Source organism: Lynx rufus, unplaced genomic scaffold (assembly GCF_022079265.1).
Source record: "Lynx rufus isolate CCGP_SWC_20201006 ecotype Redwood Valley unplaced genomic scaffold, mLynRuf1.p SCAF_25, whole genome shotgun sequence".
NCBI lineage: Eukaryota > Metazoa > Chordata > Mammalia > Carnivora > Felidae > Lynx > Lynx rufus.
In genome coordinates, this window is record NW_025814840.1 from 5,205,801 (window position 1) to 5,222,185 (window position 16,385).

At 38.3% G+C, this 16,385-nt stretch overlaps 1 protein-coding gene across 1 annotated transcript in view; it reads right to left on the minus strand.

Annotated features, from left to right (window-relative positions):
• Positions 1-16,385, minus strand: part of PRKG1 (protein kinase cGMP-dependent 1) — a 1,154,193-nt gene that overhangs the window by 201,553 nt on the left and 936,255 nt on the right. Inside the window, exon 7 of the mRNA XM_047088578.1 lies at positions 9,992-10,086. Within this exon, the coding sequence (XP_046944534.1) occupies positions 9,992-10,086 (95 nt within the window). The remainder of the gene's footprint in view (positions 1-9,991; positions 10,087-16,385) is intronic.

Sequence of the window (16,385 nt, forward strand, 5' to 3'; positions counted from 1 at the left end):
TGTCTAGCCAGATTCAACAAAAGAGGAGGAGGAAGAAGATGGCTGGAACAAAGTCAGAAACAAAAGAGGATAAATAATGACCAAATCACAGAAATATAAAGGATTACAAGAGAATATTATGAAAAATTACATACCAACAAATTGGACAACCTAAAAGAAATGGATACATAACTAGAAACATAACCTCCCAAAAGTGAATCAGGAAGAAAGAGAAAATTGGAACAGATTGATTACTAGCAATGAAATTGAATCAGTAATAAACTCCCAATAAACCAAAGTCCAGGACCAGATGGTTTCACAGGTGAATTTGACCAAACATTTAAAGAAGAGTTAATACTTGTTCTTCTCAAACTATTCCAAAAATAGAAGAAGAAGGAAAGCTTCCAAAATCATTCTACCAGGCTAGCATTATCCTGGATACCAAACCCAGATAAAGACGCTACAAAAAAAAAAAAAAAAAAAAAAAAAAAAAGAGAACTACAGACCAGTATCTCTGATAAACATACATGCAAAAGTCCTCAAAGTATTAGCAAATCGAATCCAATAATATAAGTGCCATTACCACGATCAAGTAGGATTTATTCCCAGGATGCAGCACATCAACAAAAGAAATAATAAAAACCCTATCATAATTTCAATAGATACAGAAAAAGAGTGTGACAAAGTACAACTTCCATCATGAGGAGGAAAGACCCTAAACAAAGTCAGTTTAGGGAACATACCTCAACATAATAAAGGTCATATATGAAAAAACCACAGCTAACATCATACTCAATGGTAAAAAACCGAGAGCTTTTCCCTTAAGATCAGGAACAAGACAAGGATGTCCACTCTCATCACTTTTATTCAACATAGTACTGGAAGTCCTATCTGCGGCAACCAGACAAAAGAAAGAAATAAAAGGCATCCAAATTGGTACAGAAGAAGTAAAACTTTCCCCATTTGCAGACAACATGATACTATATATAGAAAGCCCTAAAGACTCCACCAAAAAAAACTATTAGAACTGATAAATGAATTTACTAAGGTCACAAGATACAAAATATACAGAAACCCATTAGATTTGTATATACTAATAATGAAGAAACAGAAAAAGAAATGAATAAAACAGTCCCATTTACAACCAAAAAGAATAAATCCCAAAGAATAAACTTAACCTAAGAAGTGAAAGACTGTACTCTGGAAACTCTAAAACAATGATGAAAGAAATTGAAGATGACACAGACAAATGGCAAGTAATTCTGTGCTCATAGATTGGAAGAACCAATATTGTCAAAATGTCCATATTACCAAAATAGATTTAACACAATCCCTATCAAAATCCCAACAGCATTTTCCACAGAACTAGAAAACATTATCCTAAAATTTGCATGCAACCACAAAAGACCCCAAATAGCCAAAGCAATGTTGAGAAGAACAATAAAGCAGGAGGTATCACAATACCAGATTTCAAGATATAATCCAAATCTGTAGTAATCAAAATAGTATGGTACTGGCACCAAAACAGACATACAGGTCAATGGAACAGAGTAGAGAACCCAGAAATAAATCCACCATTTATGGTCAAATTTTTGACAAAGAAGGCAAAAATATACAACAGGACAAAGTCTCTTCAACAAAGAGACAAACTGGACAGCTACATGAATGAAATTGGGCCAATTTCTTACACCATACACAAAAATAAACTCAAAAAGTATTCAAGACCTAAACTCACCTAAAGGTGAGACCTGAAACTATAGAAACGCTAGAAGAGAACACAGGCAGTAATTTCACTGACATTGGCTGCAGCAACATTTTTCTAAATATGTCTTGAGGTGAGGGAAACAAAAGCAAAAGTGAACCACTGGGACTACATCAAAACAAAAAGTTTCTGCACAGCAAAGGAAACAATCAACAAAACTAAAAGACAATCTACTGAATAGGAGAAGATAATTTGCAAATGACATATCTGATAAAGGGTTCATATCTGAAATATATAAGGCATTTATACAACTCAACACATATAAAGCAAATAATGCAATTAAAAATGGGCACAGGACATAAATAGACATTTCTCCAAAAAAGACATCCAGATGGCCAACAGACATGTGAAAAGATGCTCAACATCACTCATCAGGGAAATGCAGATCAAAGCTGCAATGAGATATCACCTCACATCTGTCAGAATGGCTAAAATCAAAACCACAAGAAACAACAAGTTGGACACGGATGTGGAGAAAAAGGAACTCTTGGGCACTGTTGGTAGAAATGCAACCTGGTGCAGCCACTGTGGAAAACGGTATGGAGGTTCTTCAAAAAATTAAAACAGAATTACCATACGATCCAGTAATTTCACTACTTGTATTTACCCAAAGAAAACAAAAACACCAATTTGTAAAGATATATGTACCCCTCTGTTTATTGTAGCATTTTTTGAAAATAGCCAAATATGGAAGCAACCCAAGTATCCAATGCTAGATGAAAGGATAAAGATGTTAAGTGTGTGAGAGTGTGTGAGTGTGTGTGTGTGTGTGTGTGTGTGTGTGTGTGTGTGTTACAATGGAATATTACACAGCCAGAAAAAGAATGAAACCTTGCCAGTCACAACAACATGGATGGATCTAGAGGGTATAAGGCCAAGTGAAATATGTCAGTCAGAGAAAGATAAATACCATCTAATTTTACTCATATGTGGAAAACAAAACAAAACAAAACCAATGTACAAAGAAGCAAACCAAGAAATAGACTGTTATTTATAGAGAACAAACTGGGTACCAGAGGAGAGGTGGGTAGTGGGAGAAATCAGTGAAACAGGCGATGTGTATTAAGAATGATTTATGGTGTAACATATAGTGCGTGTATGTATGTATAAGGTTTGTAGTAATGTACAGAATTGCTTAATTGCTACACTATACACCCGAAACTAATATAACACTGTATGTTAACTACCTTGGAATTAAAATGAAAAAAGGAAGGAAGGAATGAAGGAAGGAGGAAGGGAGGGAAGGAGGTAAAAGAAAAGTGCTCACTCTCTCTCTGTTGGTCCAAGAGATTTTCCCTGAGAGAAACAGAAACCCAAGCCTAACACCTGGGACATGAGATCTCTCTCTTATCTTCATGGTACAAGGACACGAAGCTGAAGCCCATCCTCGCGAAGGCAAAAATGAAATAGCCATGAAGACATGGCCCCGGCCCCAGGGAGTCTGTCCGTCTACCAGCTCTGCTCAAAGTGGGAGAGCAAAAAGACAAACAAAAATGAAACGAAACCTCCCCAAGCTATAATAAGCCACGCAATAAAACAGGAAGGGTCTGCAGATATAAGAAATGTTAGGATCTATACATCAAAGTGAAAGTAACAAAATATCAAATAGTTTAAAAATAATAAAATGAAAGAAAATATAAACAGGAAATAATACAGACATGAAGACAGATCGCTATGCACAGCTAACATGATTTACTTATCTAATGAATATCAGTTTATTATTATCATTCTAACATACATGCTATATACATTACTTGGCTTATTAATGACCAACTGCATGTAGCCAGGTACGATTAGTCCCATTTTACAAACCATGAATCTGAACTACAAAGAAATGAAGGCAAACAAGATCACACACCTTATAAATGCGAGGGCTGGGATTCGAACCCAGGCAGTCTCATTGCAGAGCTCACTAACCACTGTGGTGTGCCAAGTTGAACTTCTAAAAGTCATATTTAAAAACTAATCATTGGGAAACTCCTCCGTGGATGGGTCGAATTTAAGACTTGATGCAGGTGAAGGGAGAGAATTGCCCAGATCCCATCACAAAGGTAACATGGAATGATACAGAGCAAAAAGATGCAGATGTGAGAAAATAAGGCAAGAATGGTACACTGAGGAGTTGAAACCTGGAACATAGGGGGGCGCCTGAGTGGCGCAGTCGGTTGAGCGTCCGACTTCAGCCAGGTCACGATCTCGCGGTCCGTGAGTTTGAGCCCTGCGTCAGGCTCTGGGCTGATGGTTCAGAGCCTGGAGCCTGTTTCTGATTCTGTGTCTCCCTCTCTCTCTGCCCCTCCCCCGTTCATGCTCTGTCTCTCTCTGTCCCAAAAATAAATAAACGTTGAAAAAAAAAAAAAGAAACCTGGAACATAGGGAACCCCCAAGTGAGAGATTAAGAGAAAGGGGGGTGAAAGAGAGTATGCAGAGATAATGCTTAGAATTTTCTAGAATTGAGGAAAACTATATTCTCAGGACCAAAGAATACAAAGAGTGATATGAAGGAAAAGAAAACATATCTGCCTCTAGACAATGTAGGAAAAAGTGCACAACATCAAAGACAAAGAGATAGCGACCAAAGAAAAAGGCACGCGATCTACAAGGGAACAGTGATTTGACTCACTGCACACTATGGATGCCAGAAGGCAACCGACTTGTCTTAAAATGCTGAGGATAAATAAATTTTAACCTAGATTTCTATGCACAGCCCAGGGCACATATAGGCAAAGGCAGAAAGTGTAAACAGATAATCTATGAACAACTATTAAAGAATAAACCCAAAAGGAATGCGCTGGTATAATAATGACTAATTAGTCACAATAATGACTAATACCTAAGGATTTACCAACCAGGTGGAGTCATAGCCTAGAAAACTAGAGAGAAAATGGTATGAGTGGTTTGAACACAGGAGAATCCTTGTATCATTCAAGAGAAGGACAGAGCAACGGTTAACATTACATACTAGCTATACCTATTACAAATCTAAAGTTAATCATTAAAATAGAAAAAGGGAAAATTTCTAAATAAAGGGATGGCAGAAATGCCATTCGCATGACAGAAGGAAAAGAAAGAAAAATGACATATTGGTGCAAAATCAAAGAGAGATTTCAGATGTGTAAAAATTTAAGACAAATAAGCTTACGTACATGTATGAATAAAATATATATAATAAATTATAGACACATAAGCAGTGAGGGTGTACATGGCCAACCTCAAGAGATGATGGTGGGAGGGAAAGAATGACAAGGATACCAAAGAGCCTTGAATTGTATCTATCATGTTTTATTTCCAAATAAACACATGAATAATGATCAGATTCAAATATGGCAAAGTATTGAAGTGCACTATCCAGTATTCTATCCTTTGATGGGCTATCATTTTATTAATTAACAAAAGAGAGAGGGGGGAAATAGGTTCAGAAATGTTAATTCACCTTCCCAAGATCATGGTCCTTGAGGGAAGAATCTGGGGAAATGCAGACATGGCTTCTTCTTTTTTCCATCAACAAGGACAGACCTAGCACGTGGCAATGGTGTTCAGAAGACTGGAAATAGCTAGGAGGGTTCCTGGAGGGAAGGGCCCTCTGGCAGTGGCTTGTTATTAAATGCCACCATTTAACAGGGTGGCACAGGGCTGCATTTGGCATCCAGGGGTCTGTTCCAGCTGTAAAGAGGCAAAATCCCAAGAAAGCGGAGGCTGTGACCTAAGGAAAGCTAGAGATCATCTAGTTCAACGGTCTCAGTTTACAAATTCAGAACCAGAGACCCAGAGAGGTTAACTGGCTTGCTCAGAGTTATATAATCGGTGAGTGGTTGACCCCACATGTAATGCTATGCCAATTATACCAAGCATTCTAAACTCTGGCCAAGAAGTAACAGAGCCTTCTTGGAATGACGACGGGGACAGGGATCACCGCGCTGAGGCTATTGCTAATGACAGTGAAAACAAGATGGTGGCAGCACTGATGACAGCAGCTAACTTTCTTTGAGAGTAATTTAAATTTTAGGCACTCATTCAAATGCTTTATAACAATCCCCTTGACTATTCCTCTCAACGACCAAAAAAAGAGCCAGGTATAATCACCACCTCCATTTTTGATTACAGGAGAACCTCTGAGGGTCTCATAATCTGTCAGTGACAAGTGGGCCCTAACCCATGTCGACTGATTTCTGAGCTTGAACTCTTACCCACATGCCATGCTGAAGACTCAAATGCCACGGGGCAGGGGGCAAGGGGCAATGGGAGCTCAGCCCCATCTGTCAGGTTCCACTGAGTCTTAGGTTTTTTTCCTATTACCTCTGATGCAAAGTGTGGGTGTGGCTTAGAATATGACACCATCTGATGCCTGTGTGGATTCTGCGTGGTTTCGAGTCGGGTGTAGAGCTTGAAGCCACAGTGAGTCGGAGTGGGATGGACTGACTCATGAGTTACTGGACTACACCTGCAGTAACTTAAACACAAGTGTAGTTTTCATGTACATAAGGAAAGAGCACTTCTGTCAAGAGTACAACATTTTGCCCTCTCTCTGGTGTGGAAAAACTATTATCATGGCCAAAAAAAAAAAAAAATAGTGAGCCAAAGAATACAGAATAATTTGCTTCATGTCAACCAACAAAAGTGAAAGCAATCCATGACTTCAATACTTCCGGTAATGAGATGTTATTGGTTAATGGATGTTGATGATATAGACTGTATCATATCTATGACTCGACTGTCTCCAGAGAACAAGGAAATGGAGCTTGTTACTTCTAGAGGCAGAACTCCAAAGCCAAGTTCTGGAGTCAGGGGGCCAAGGTCACATCGCAGCTTTGTCATTCAATTATCTACCATGGGGGGCGCCTGGGTGGCGCAGTCGGTTAAGCGTCCGACTTCAGCCACGTCACGATCTCGCGGTCCGTGAGTTCGAGCCCCGCGTCAGGCTCTGGGCTGATGGCTCGGAGCCTGGAGCCTGTTTCCGATTCTGTGTCTCCCTCTCTCTCTGCCCCTCCCCCGTTCATGCTCTGTCTCTCTCTGTCCCAAAAATAAATAAACGTTGAAAAAAAAAATTTAATTATCTACCATGGGCTTACCCAGTACTCATATTAGGCACACTAAAATTTAAAAATAATGGTCAAAAATTCATGTCAAAATTACCGGTATTTTAATGGTCTGCTGGACATCCTTGAGAAAATAAAGCAACAATTCCCAGTACGTATAAATTTTACATGAGTGAAAACAATGATCTGAAAAGCTGTTATGGACACACAGAGATCGCTGACTATGTAATCTTTCTTCCAAATATAAAAATGATATGATTTGCCAAGAAGCATAGCTATTACTCAGAAGGATACATAGTACCCAGAAGATTTTCTATCTCAAAGTAACATAAAATTTTACAGTTTTTAGAGGGAAACAAGTAAAACAAATCAATCTGATTTGTGAACGGTTAGAGTTTCTTGTGTGCAACAATGAAACTCAAAGAAAAGATCAAAAAGGCACATAGATACTCAGGGTGAAAAACAGGTTACACCTATGGGACATCAAAACATTAAAAAAAAATAAGGAAATAAGAAGGGTTAACCTAATAGGCTTCCTTTACTGAATTTAGATAGATAGAAATCACAAAATGGCAGCTCACAGGTCAAATCGTTTGCAGAAGTGTTTTGTTGTTGTGGTTGTTTTGCTTTGTTTTTTGCTTGCAGAGCTTTTTTTTTTTTAAATCAAGTTACAAAATCACATTTCATATTTGTTTTCCCAAAACCTAAGTTTTTTCTGCTTAAAAAACTGTAGCAATGAGCGAGTGTTCAGTAATTGCTGTACTCTTGACGTAAGGGCTTCTACTTACCCACCTCACTTTACTCATTTACATTACCAGCCTGCAACCCTTGTAGACAAGTGAGTTCATAACCCTTTCCCCACTGCCAAACAGATCCAAGCAGAGAAAATGACCGATCCCAAGAAGCGATTACCTGATTAGGCATCATTAGAGAGGCTCATTTGTTTGTTCGTTCATTCATTCATTCATTCATTCATTCATTCATTCATTCAGTAAATGCATGTTGAGTATCTGAAAAGTACCAGATACTGAGCCCAAATCAGAATGTAAGTATATGGACTTCTTTCCATCAAGGCAACACGCAGCCATAAGATGTATGTAATAAAGAGAAGTGAGAACAAAACACTGATGAATGGAAATCACATGAGAAATTCTAAGAAGTGCTAACAGTGACAAGGGTCCAAAGGAAGGGGAATTTGAAAAAGGAAGGGGTGGTCCGCAGAGTAAAACTATGGCTGAGAAGCGACAGAAAAGACCAGACAGAAAAGAAAGAGCATACTCTGATGCAAGTAGCAAACCCCTGGTGACATGTAAGAGGGCACTTAAAGGAGGCTGAGAAAGTCGGGCTGAGTAGCGAGAAAGTAAGAGCAAAGGGCACAAGAAAGAAAGAAATTGCTGGGGGAGAGAGGGGGTGTAGGGTGACAGCGGGGGTGAGGAGACAGTGTACGGAGGACTGAATACGGACAAAAGAGAATTTGGCACCAAAAAGTTCACGAGAATAGCCATATGCTAGAATGAATTCAGTCTAGACGGAATACCATTAAATGTTGACCTCAGAGAAAATTTGGTAACTTTTCCATAAACTGTATCTTCAGGGTCACTTCTTTTTTATTTTTTTTTCAGGGTCACTTCTTAAGACACATTCTAGGAAGGGGTTACCACCACCGAAGCTTTCTTTAATTGGCACCAAAATTCAGTGGCAATAAGCTAACAAGAGGAAATCTGTCAATTTCCAGTTATGTTTTATTGTCTGGTGTTCCACTTGTGATCTCAATCAGAGGTGATTGAAAATGTTTCTGTTACTTTGGCTCTGTTGGAAACGACGTTTTTCACACAGGCATTTAATCTTGGACCAAAGGAATCAGGTGGCTTTATTCTCTAGCATCCTCTACAGATAATCAAGGGAAAGAAACATTCAAGTACCAATGCTGTCTCTGCCCGTTATACTGAAAAGCTAGTGCCTATCGCATTCTTTTGTGCGTGTATAGTGAATATGGTATTTCTTCTGACTTTGCTGTTGGAAAAAAGCGAACGGGAAGTACATGCTCATCAGATAAGGATCAAATGAACCGCATACAAGAAAAGAAAAAAAGAAAGTCAAATGCATTTAGTTCTATTTGGTTCTGAATCTTCATTAGCTAATGTGGTGTACTTGGGAGGACTTATCAGATCCGTTTCATGTCTATAGCTGTGAAAGGGTGGGAAAAGAAAAAGAAAAGTTGCTCTGTGATTGTGGCTTAAAAATTAAAACTCCCTGAGTTATTTCTTCATAGCAATCTTAAACAAAATGCTTCTAATGTAATTTTTAAAAGAAGGCATAATTTGAAATGGAAGCAAAACTCAGTGTTCCAAATATTTTGGGAACGAATTATAGTCTATTGCGGTTCCTCTCTAGCAGACGCTCCTGCACCTGGAATTTGATACCAAAATAAAAGTTTATTGGTTATTTCTGATTCAAGTATGTATGTGTGTATACACACACACATACCCTGCACTGAGTTTTGAGAAGTCTCATCTATATATACTGATAATTCAGATGTGTTGTTTATTGGAAAACAAGAAGAGAATACCCAAATATATCTGCCAAATTCGTCATGCATTCTGTAAAATGTGTAGCCCAAAATCAACTGGGTTTTTCTTCCATAGTATGTGGGAAGAAATCCCAAATGCTTGCTTCTCGAGGCTTTACAAGTAGAATTTCCGGGACCTTGCAATATACGTGTCTGGGTCCATCCATGGTTAATGTTCATGTGCATTATCTCCACCACTGGGAGGGCAACCACTACCCAGACGTGAATCCCAGCCAGTCTCCACTACCTTCTGATCCTTGGTTTGTACAGTCGGTTCAGGGATTTCCAAATTCTCAACCAATCACCTTCCTAGGATTCTGAGCAAAACTACCGCACAAAGTAAGCTTAGCAGAGACTTTTCCCTCCCTTTCAGAGTCTTTATAGAGATTGTGGTTACTGAGCACAAAGCTAGGAAATTTTTCCATTACTATAAAAACGTTATATTACAGAAGCTAATCCATTTATCTTAAAGCCTATGTAAATGCATTACAAGTCCACATGGAAATAAATAAAAACGATTATTAAGCCTCTGTGTCTGGTATTAGGATAAACACTAATTAAAGGGCCTCTTTTGCTAGGAGCTCAATATTTAAGACAGGAATTTATGTCATGCTCAAACCAAAACTGTGTCCGATGTGATCTACTCACCCTTGCAAGGCCTTCTCTCCAAACCAGTCTCCTTTCCCTAAAGTTCTAAGAAAGACCGGGTCTTCACTTGGTGAGTCTTCCCGAGTGACATTTACCTGCAAAGGGAAACAATAAAAGTCTCTATCCACTGCACACACGGATTGATCAAATGAACACTAACCGATGATGTTAATTCCACTTGTTTCCACTTTTAAAGAAAACGCACACATTACCACGAAAAGGACCAACACAATATCACAAATGTCCATGCACGTCACAAGAAATGCCCATCAAATACTGTTAGGCTGTTTCGAGCTGTTTTCAAGAAGTAATAAATTATCCAGAAATCTGAATTTCACTTAATTCTCATTCCTGTTCTTGTTTCCTACCTCCTGTGAGGCAAGCACTATGAGAAATTAAGTGAGCCTTCCTCCAACCTTTTGTAATGTGTTTATGTGTTTGGGTTTTTAAAAAATATGCATAGCATAATACAGTATGTATCTTACTGTAAGATAAATGTAAGTATGCAACTTACATTTTTTTTCCCCTTAACATTGTTTTATTACTTGTTCCGTGCTCTTAGATATGAATCTAGTCCATTCATTTTCATGTTCCAGGGCCTTTTTCCATTCTCTGTTTACTCATCCATTTTCTTACAGGTGGACGTTTATATTGTTTTTGCTGCAGTAAACATCTTTCTACACACCTCTCATGCACGTCCCCATTCCACGAAGACACGCTTGTCTCTTCCACTCACAGGTTAATGAAGCCTTTTTAGAGGTCCCTAACCCAAGACAGTCCTTAAGGTCCACATGCTTTGTTCAGTAGGATTTCAGTTTTTAAAACTAATAAAATTCAGTTTTCACCTAATAAAGAGCTGTAAGTTTTTTTTCTATTTTTTTGATTTTTATTTTAGAGAGAAAGTGCTGATGAGTAGGGAAGAGGAGCAGAATTTTTTTAAATGTTTATTTGAGAGAGAGTGAGAGAGAAGGGGAGGAGCACAGAGAGAGGGAAAATCCCAAGCAGGCTCTGCACTGACAGCACAGAGTCCAACACGGGGCTCAGTCTCACAAACTATGAGATCATGGCCAGAGTCAAAACCAAGAGTCCATCGCTTAACCTACTGAGCCAACCAGGTGACCCACAAGAGAGCGTCTTAAGCAGACTCCATGCTCAGTGTGGACCACTACCCAAGGCTCAATCCCACAACCCTGGGATCATGACCTGAGCTGAAATAGAGTCAGACACTCAACCAACTGAGCTACCCAGGTGCCCAAGAGCTGTAAGTTGTTTGAACGGAAAACCTTTATTGCCTAAACAAGATATCTTGGCCCCTAAGGACTTGTGTCCACAGAAGGAAAATAATAATGAGTTTGTTGCATGAATGAAGACCTAAATATAGGAATCTGTAACTTAATTCACTTCCCCCTCAGGTTCTACTAATGTTCATAATACTGGCTATGTTTCACCTAGAATGGTTAAATAGTTAAAACTCAACTACCTGGAAAACGTAAGGTGGTAGAAAAAATTCATTTTTTTTAATCAGTAGGGTTTTAAGTTTATTTATATTTGAGAAAGAGAGCAAGTGGGGGAGGAGCAGGGAGAAAGGAAGAGAGAGAGGATCCCAAGGAGGTTCCAGGCTGTCAGTGCAGAGCTCAACACGGGGCTTAAACTCATGCACCGGGAGATCATGACCTGAGCCAAATTCAAGAGTTGGACATTTAAGCAACTGAGCCACCGAGATGCCCCAGAAAAAATTAATTTCTTAAAACAATGCTAGACACTTAAGCACATTTAAAAATACTATGCTTTGGGTTTCTGAGTTTAGAGATTAGATGACAAAGACCAGGACTTTTGTAAGTAAGAATGTATGTGCAAGGTGGAGGGAATTCAATTATTATTCTCCACTGATGCATTTGATTACTTTTCCACACTGTATCAAAACCACGGGGATGTAGTTTTTAACCCTCTTAAACCAAGCTATATCACAGAGACGCTCATTTGCATGCTGATAAGGCTTTTATAGATGTGAATAGAAATACACTACCGCATTGATTCGCAAACTTTGTGGTAGGGGGCTTTACTTAAAATAAAGGCTACTGAACTTATTAGATATGTCTCCTAAGACAAAGGAAACAAAAGCAAAAATGAACTATTGGTACTACATCGAGATAAAAACCTTCTTCACGGTGGAGGAAATAATCAAAACTAAAAGGCAGCCTATGGAATGGGAGACAATTTTTGCAAATGACCCGATAGAGGGTTAGTATCCAAAATCTATAAAGAACTTATCAAACTCAACATCCAAAAACCAAATAATCCAGTTAAAAAATGGGCAGAAGACACTAATAGATGTTTTTTCAAAGAAGACATCCGGATGGCCAACAAACACATGAAAAGATGTTCAACATCACTGATCATCAGGGAAACAGAAATCAAAACTCCAATGAGTTACCACCTCACACCTGTCAGAATGGCTAAAGTCAACAACACAAGAAACAACAGGTGTTGGCAAGGATGTGGAGAAAGGGGGAATCATGCAAAACTAACATCACACTGTATGTTAACTAAATGGAATTTAAGTAAAAGCTTGGAAGAGAAAAATAAAATAAGGCCTACTTGACTGTCCTTCTTGAGGTTCTAATCTATTGGGATTTGGAAATCTGCATTTCAAAAGATTAATATAGGTGTCTTAGATGCAAATGTTCCATAGATCAAACTTTGACAGACGTAGATCCATTGTTTTATTTCTGAACCTCAGTTTTCTCAACTGTACAATAAATAGGCAACGCAACAAAACTATCTTTCAGTCCTGACTATTAAAAAACAAGGCATGAACTAAGGTGTAATATACTAAAAGATCATTAGTTCAAAATTAGATATAAAGATACATTATATAATTGTACATTTGTCTTGTGGTTAACAACAACAACAAAAAGATTAAAAATTTGAAATGCCAGGTTTAGGCAAGGCATGGAAAGATTTCAGTGGATTTTGAAATATCTTTACAAAAATGTTACTGAAATGCAGGAACAGAGGCATAAAAAGTGGGCCACCTATTGAATAGACCACTTTCTGCTTATATGATAAGTGTGAAGAAAACCCTATCTGCATAATCCATATATGTGAAAAGATAAGCAGGTCAAAGAACAAGAAGAAAAGCTTTCCTTTAAAGTTGCAATTTCTACACTTTTTCTTTTTACATATAATGAATCATTCTAAATATGCAGACATCAGGCATGGACATTTGCATCTTTAATTCTAAAAAAAATAAGTTGGATAGAGAAAGTTAAATATGCAGAGATAGCCTCTCTAACCTTGGCCTATATTACTTATTATTTTCCCTTAAACCACAAAGTACTTTATGACCCACAATGCTAGGGGAAAGGAGTACCCATGGAGCCTTTAAAAAAATTTTTTTTTAACATTTATTTATTTTTGAGACAGAGAGACAGAGCATGAACAGGGGAGGGGCAGAGAGAGAGGGAGACACAGAATCTGAAACGGGCTCCAGGCTCTGAGCTGTCAGCACAGAGCCCGACGCGGGGCTCGAACTCACAAACTGTGAGATCATGACCTGAGCCGAAGTCGGACGCTTAACCAACTGAGCCACCCAGGCGCCCCAACTTATGGAGTCTTAAAGACAGTAATACTTGGTCTGTCTGACCCGTGTTACCTCATCACCTCAACTAAAAAATGGGAGAGTTATCTCGAAAGAGGGTGTGTGCGTGTATGAATTAAATAAGGAAATCTCATGTGAAAAGCATCCTCTTAATAGTAAATGCTCAAAAAGGTTGGTGACTTTCCTCATATTTTCTCCCTTTCTTCTACTACTCATGTTTCAGAAATTCATGCATTTGGTTGTAAAATAAATATCCCCTTATCACTACTATCGCTCTTTCATTGTTGCTATGAAACGCTATTTAGAGCAGAAACTTCTTTTCCTTCTAGAGAAATAAGAGTGTGTGTTCTAATGTTTTCACTTACCTATATATTAACTTGTTTTCTGAAAGACATATGTGGGGTCTAGTGATTTGAGTTTTTTAAACTAGTTAAGTTTATTTATTTATTTTGAGAGAGAGAGAGAGAATGAATGAATGAATGTGAGTGGAGGATAGGTGGAGAAAGAGGGAGAGAGAAAATCCCAACCAGGCTCCGCACTGTCAGCACAGAGACCGACGTGGGGCTCCAACTCATGAACCTTGAGATCATGACCTGAGCCAAAACCAAGAGTCAGACGCTTAACCAACTAGGCCACCCAAGCGCCCTTAAACTCTATTTTAAAACCATATGCATATTTTAAAAATTAAGAATCAAAATTAAGAATCAAAATAAAAATTAGATATTTTTAGGGGGACATCTAAAATTGATCTTTGATACTGAAGACTTCAATAAACAGTATCAGTGTACTCAACCAACATGTTTAATCAAAAACAATTTTAAAACACGAAATGTTTTAGTACAGATTCAGGTTATATAAACAAAGCAATGTTTACTGTAAAAAACCCAAAAGAAGCTTAGAATTTACAGATTTATGGGAAAGACCCAGCTGGAGAATAAGGGTTAGGTCATCACTCTCCTACCTGTGTGACTAACAGACCATAGAAACCGAGAAGTCCCCAAACCAAAGCATTTCTCCTTTCTAACAGTGTTCCTCACATAGCACTCAAAACTTGGTCCTGTTATTCCCAAACCAAAATGCCTCCTGAAGGAGAATGAGGGCACTTTAGGCAACGTATCTGCTAGCTTGGGACACGTACAGGGTAGGAACGTTTTTTCTGAGCTTCAAGTTTGCCTGCAGTCTTTGAGCCATGAATTAAATTCAGTGTGGTCAAGATGTAGGATTTCTAGGCGTAGGATCTGATCATTGAACCTTCTGTGTAACATGGGAGTAAATTAGAGTCTCTCTCCAACGCATGTCCTAACCCACTCTCCCAAAATGTCTGCCGTGCATCTCATGGTCATGATCCCCTTTCTAATGTCTGTAATATAATGTGTGTGCCTGCGTGCCCTCACAACTCATTCCAGGCATAAATACCAGATATTTTCCTGTTGTTGAACCTCATAAAAATACGAGCATACCACATGTATTCTTCGGCGACTTGCTTCTTTTGAGGGGTATTGTATTTGAGATTTCTCCAATTCTCCCATGTTAATACACAATGCTGAAGTTCATTTCCTCACTTTACATATTATCCCATTATATGAATATATATATCCCATTATATATGTCCCATTATATACATACATACACACATACACATTTCATTAATTCTTCTAGAAATATAAATGTGTTTCTTCCAGATTTACCTATATAATTACTGTTCTATCTCATGACTTCCAGATAGTTCTCTTGCCTTACTGTAATGATTGTGGTGTTCAGTTGCACATTGAACAGAAGTGCTGATAATGCTCATTTTATCTTCTTGTCCTTGATCTACAAGGAAGAGCTTCTCATGCTTCACTCTTACGTACCCATATACAAATAAAAGTTCCATAATTTCCATATTCAACAACATCAAACATCATGATAAACCAATTTGTTTATGCAACACGCTCAAACAATTAATTCTAAGCAAAGCCATCTGGTTTTAAATGGCATTTAATGGACAAGAGTTTTTGAATCACATTTTTTTCTAACAGTAGCATATTAGATATGTTGAACAGAATCAGAAAATCAAAATGTATTTGAATCATTACTGCAACTCTGAAGTTTTGCCTAACAATCCTGTTCAATCTTGGCTCAACTTCCTTCTGGAGAGAGTTCAATTTTTGATATAACACAGCTACAGGGCCATACGCACAAAATTTGGGCGAAGATAGTTTTCACTGCTCCTTTGTGAATTCTTTGATATTTTATAGTTCATGGTTGGGTGGAAAGGAACGTCATGTTTCCAGGCAACTGGAATATACAGAGAACTAACTCAGCTTCTAGAAGGGGCAGCAACAAGTACTGTAGACATCACTACAAGCGTTTTGCTCAAGGTGTACAACAATCAGTTTGTGGAGGTTTAACGGGGGAAAAACACGTATTTCAGAGTTTCTCCCTTTGTGTGCAAGTGCTTCATGGGAAAATAAAAAGCCTTACACTTAAATGAATGTCTTGAGTGGGGGGAATCCACTTGTAACTCTAGCTGCCTATGGGTGTCTTATGACATGCTCTAAGGAAAAGCCAGTTCAGGGGTAACAGGGAAACGATCTTTGCAAGGGTTACCCTTTGTAATTTTTTAAACACATGAGAAAACAAGTTTACATCTGTATACCTAAAGCAAAGCATAGAGATTCAGAAAATTTCAATTCTGCAACCTATTGGCCTGCTTACTTGAAGGCTCTTGTTACTTTTCTCTCCTGTTCCATCCCACTGGGACTTAAGCGGGTTCAAGTCCTGCCCCTCAGGATTTTATATACTGATTCC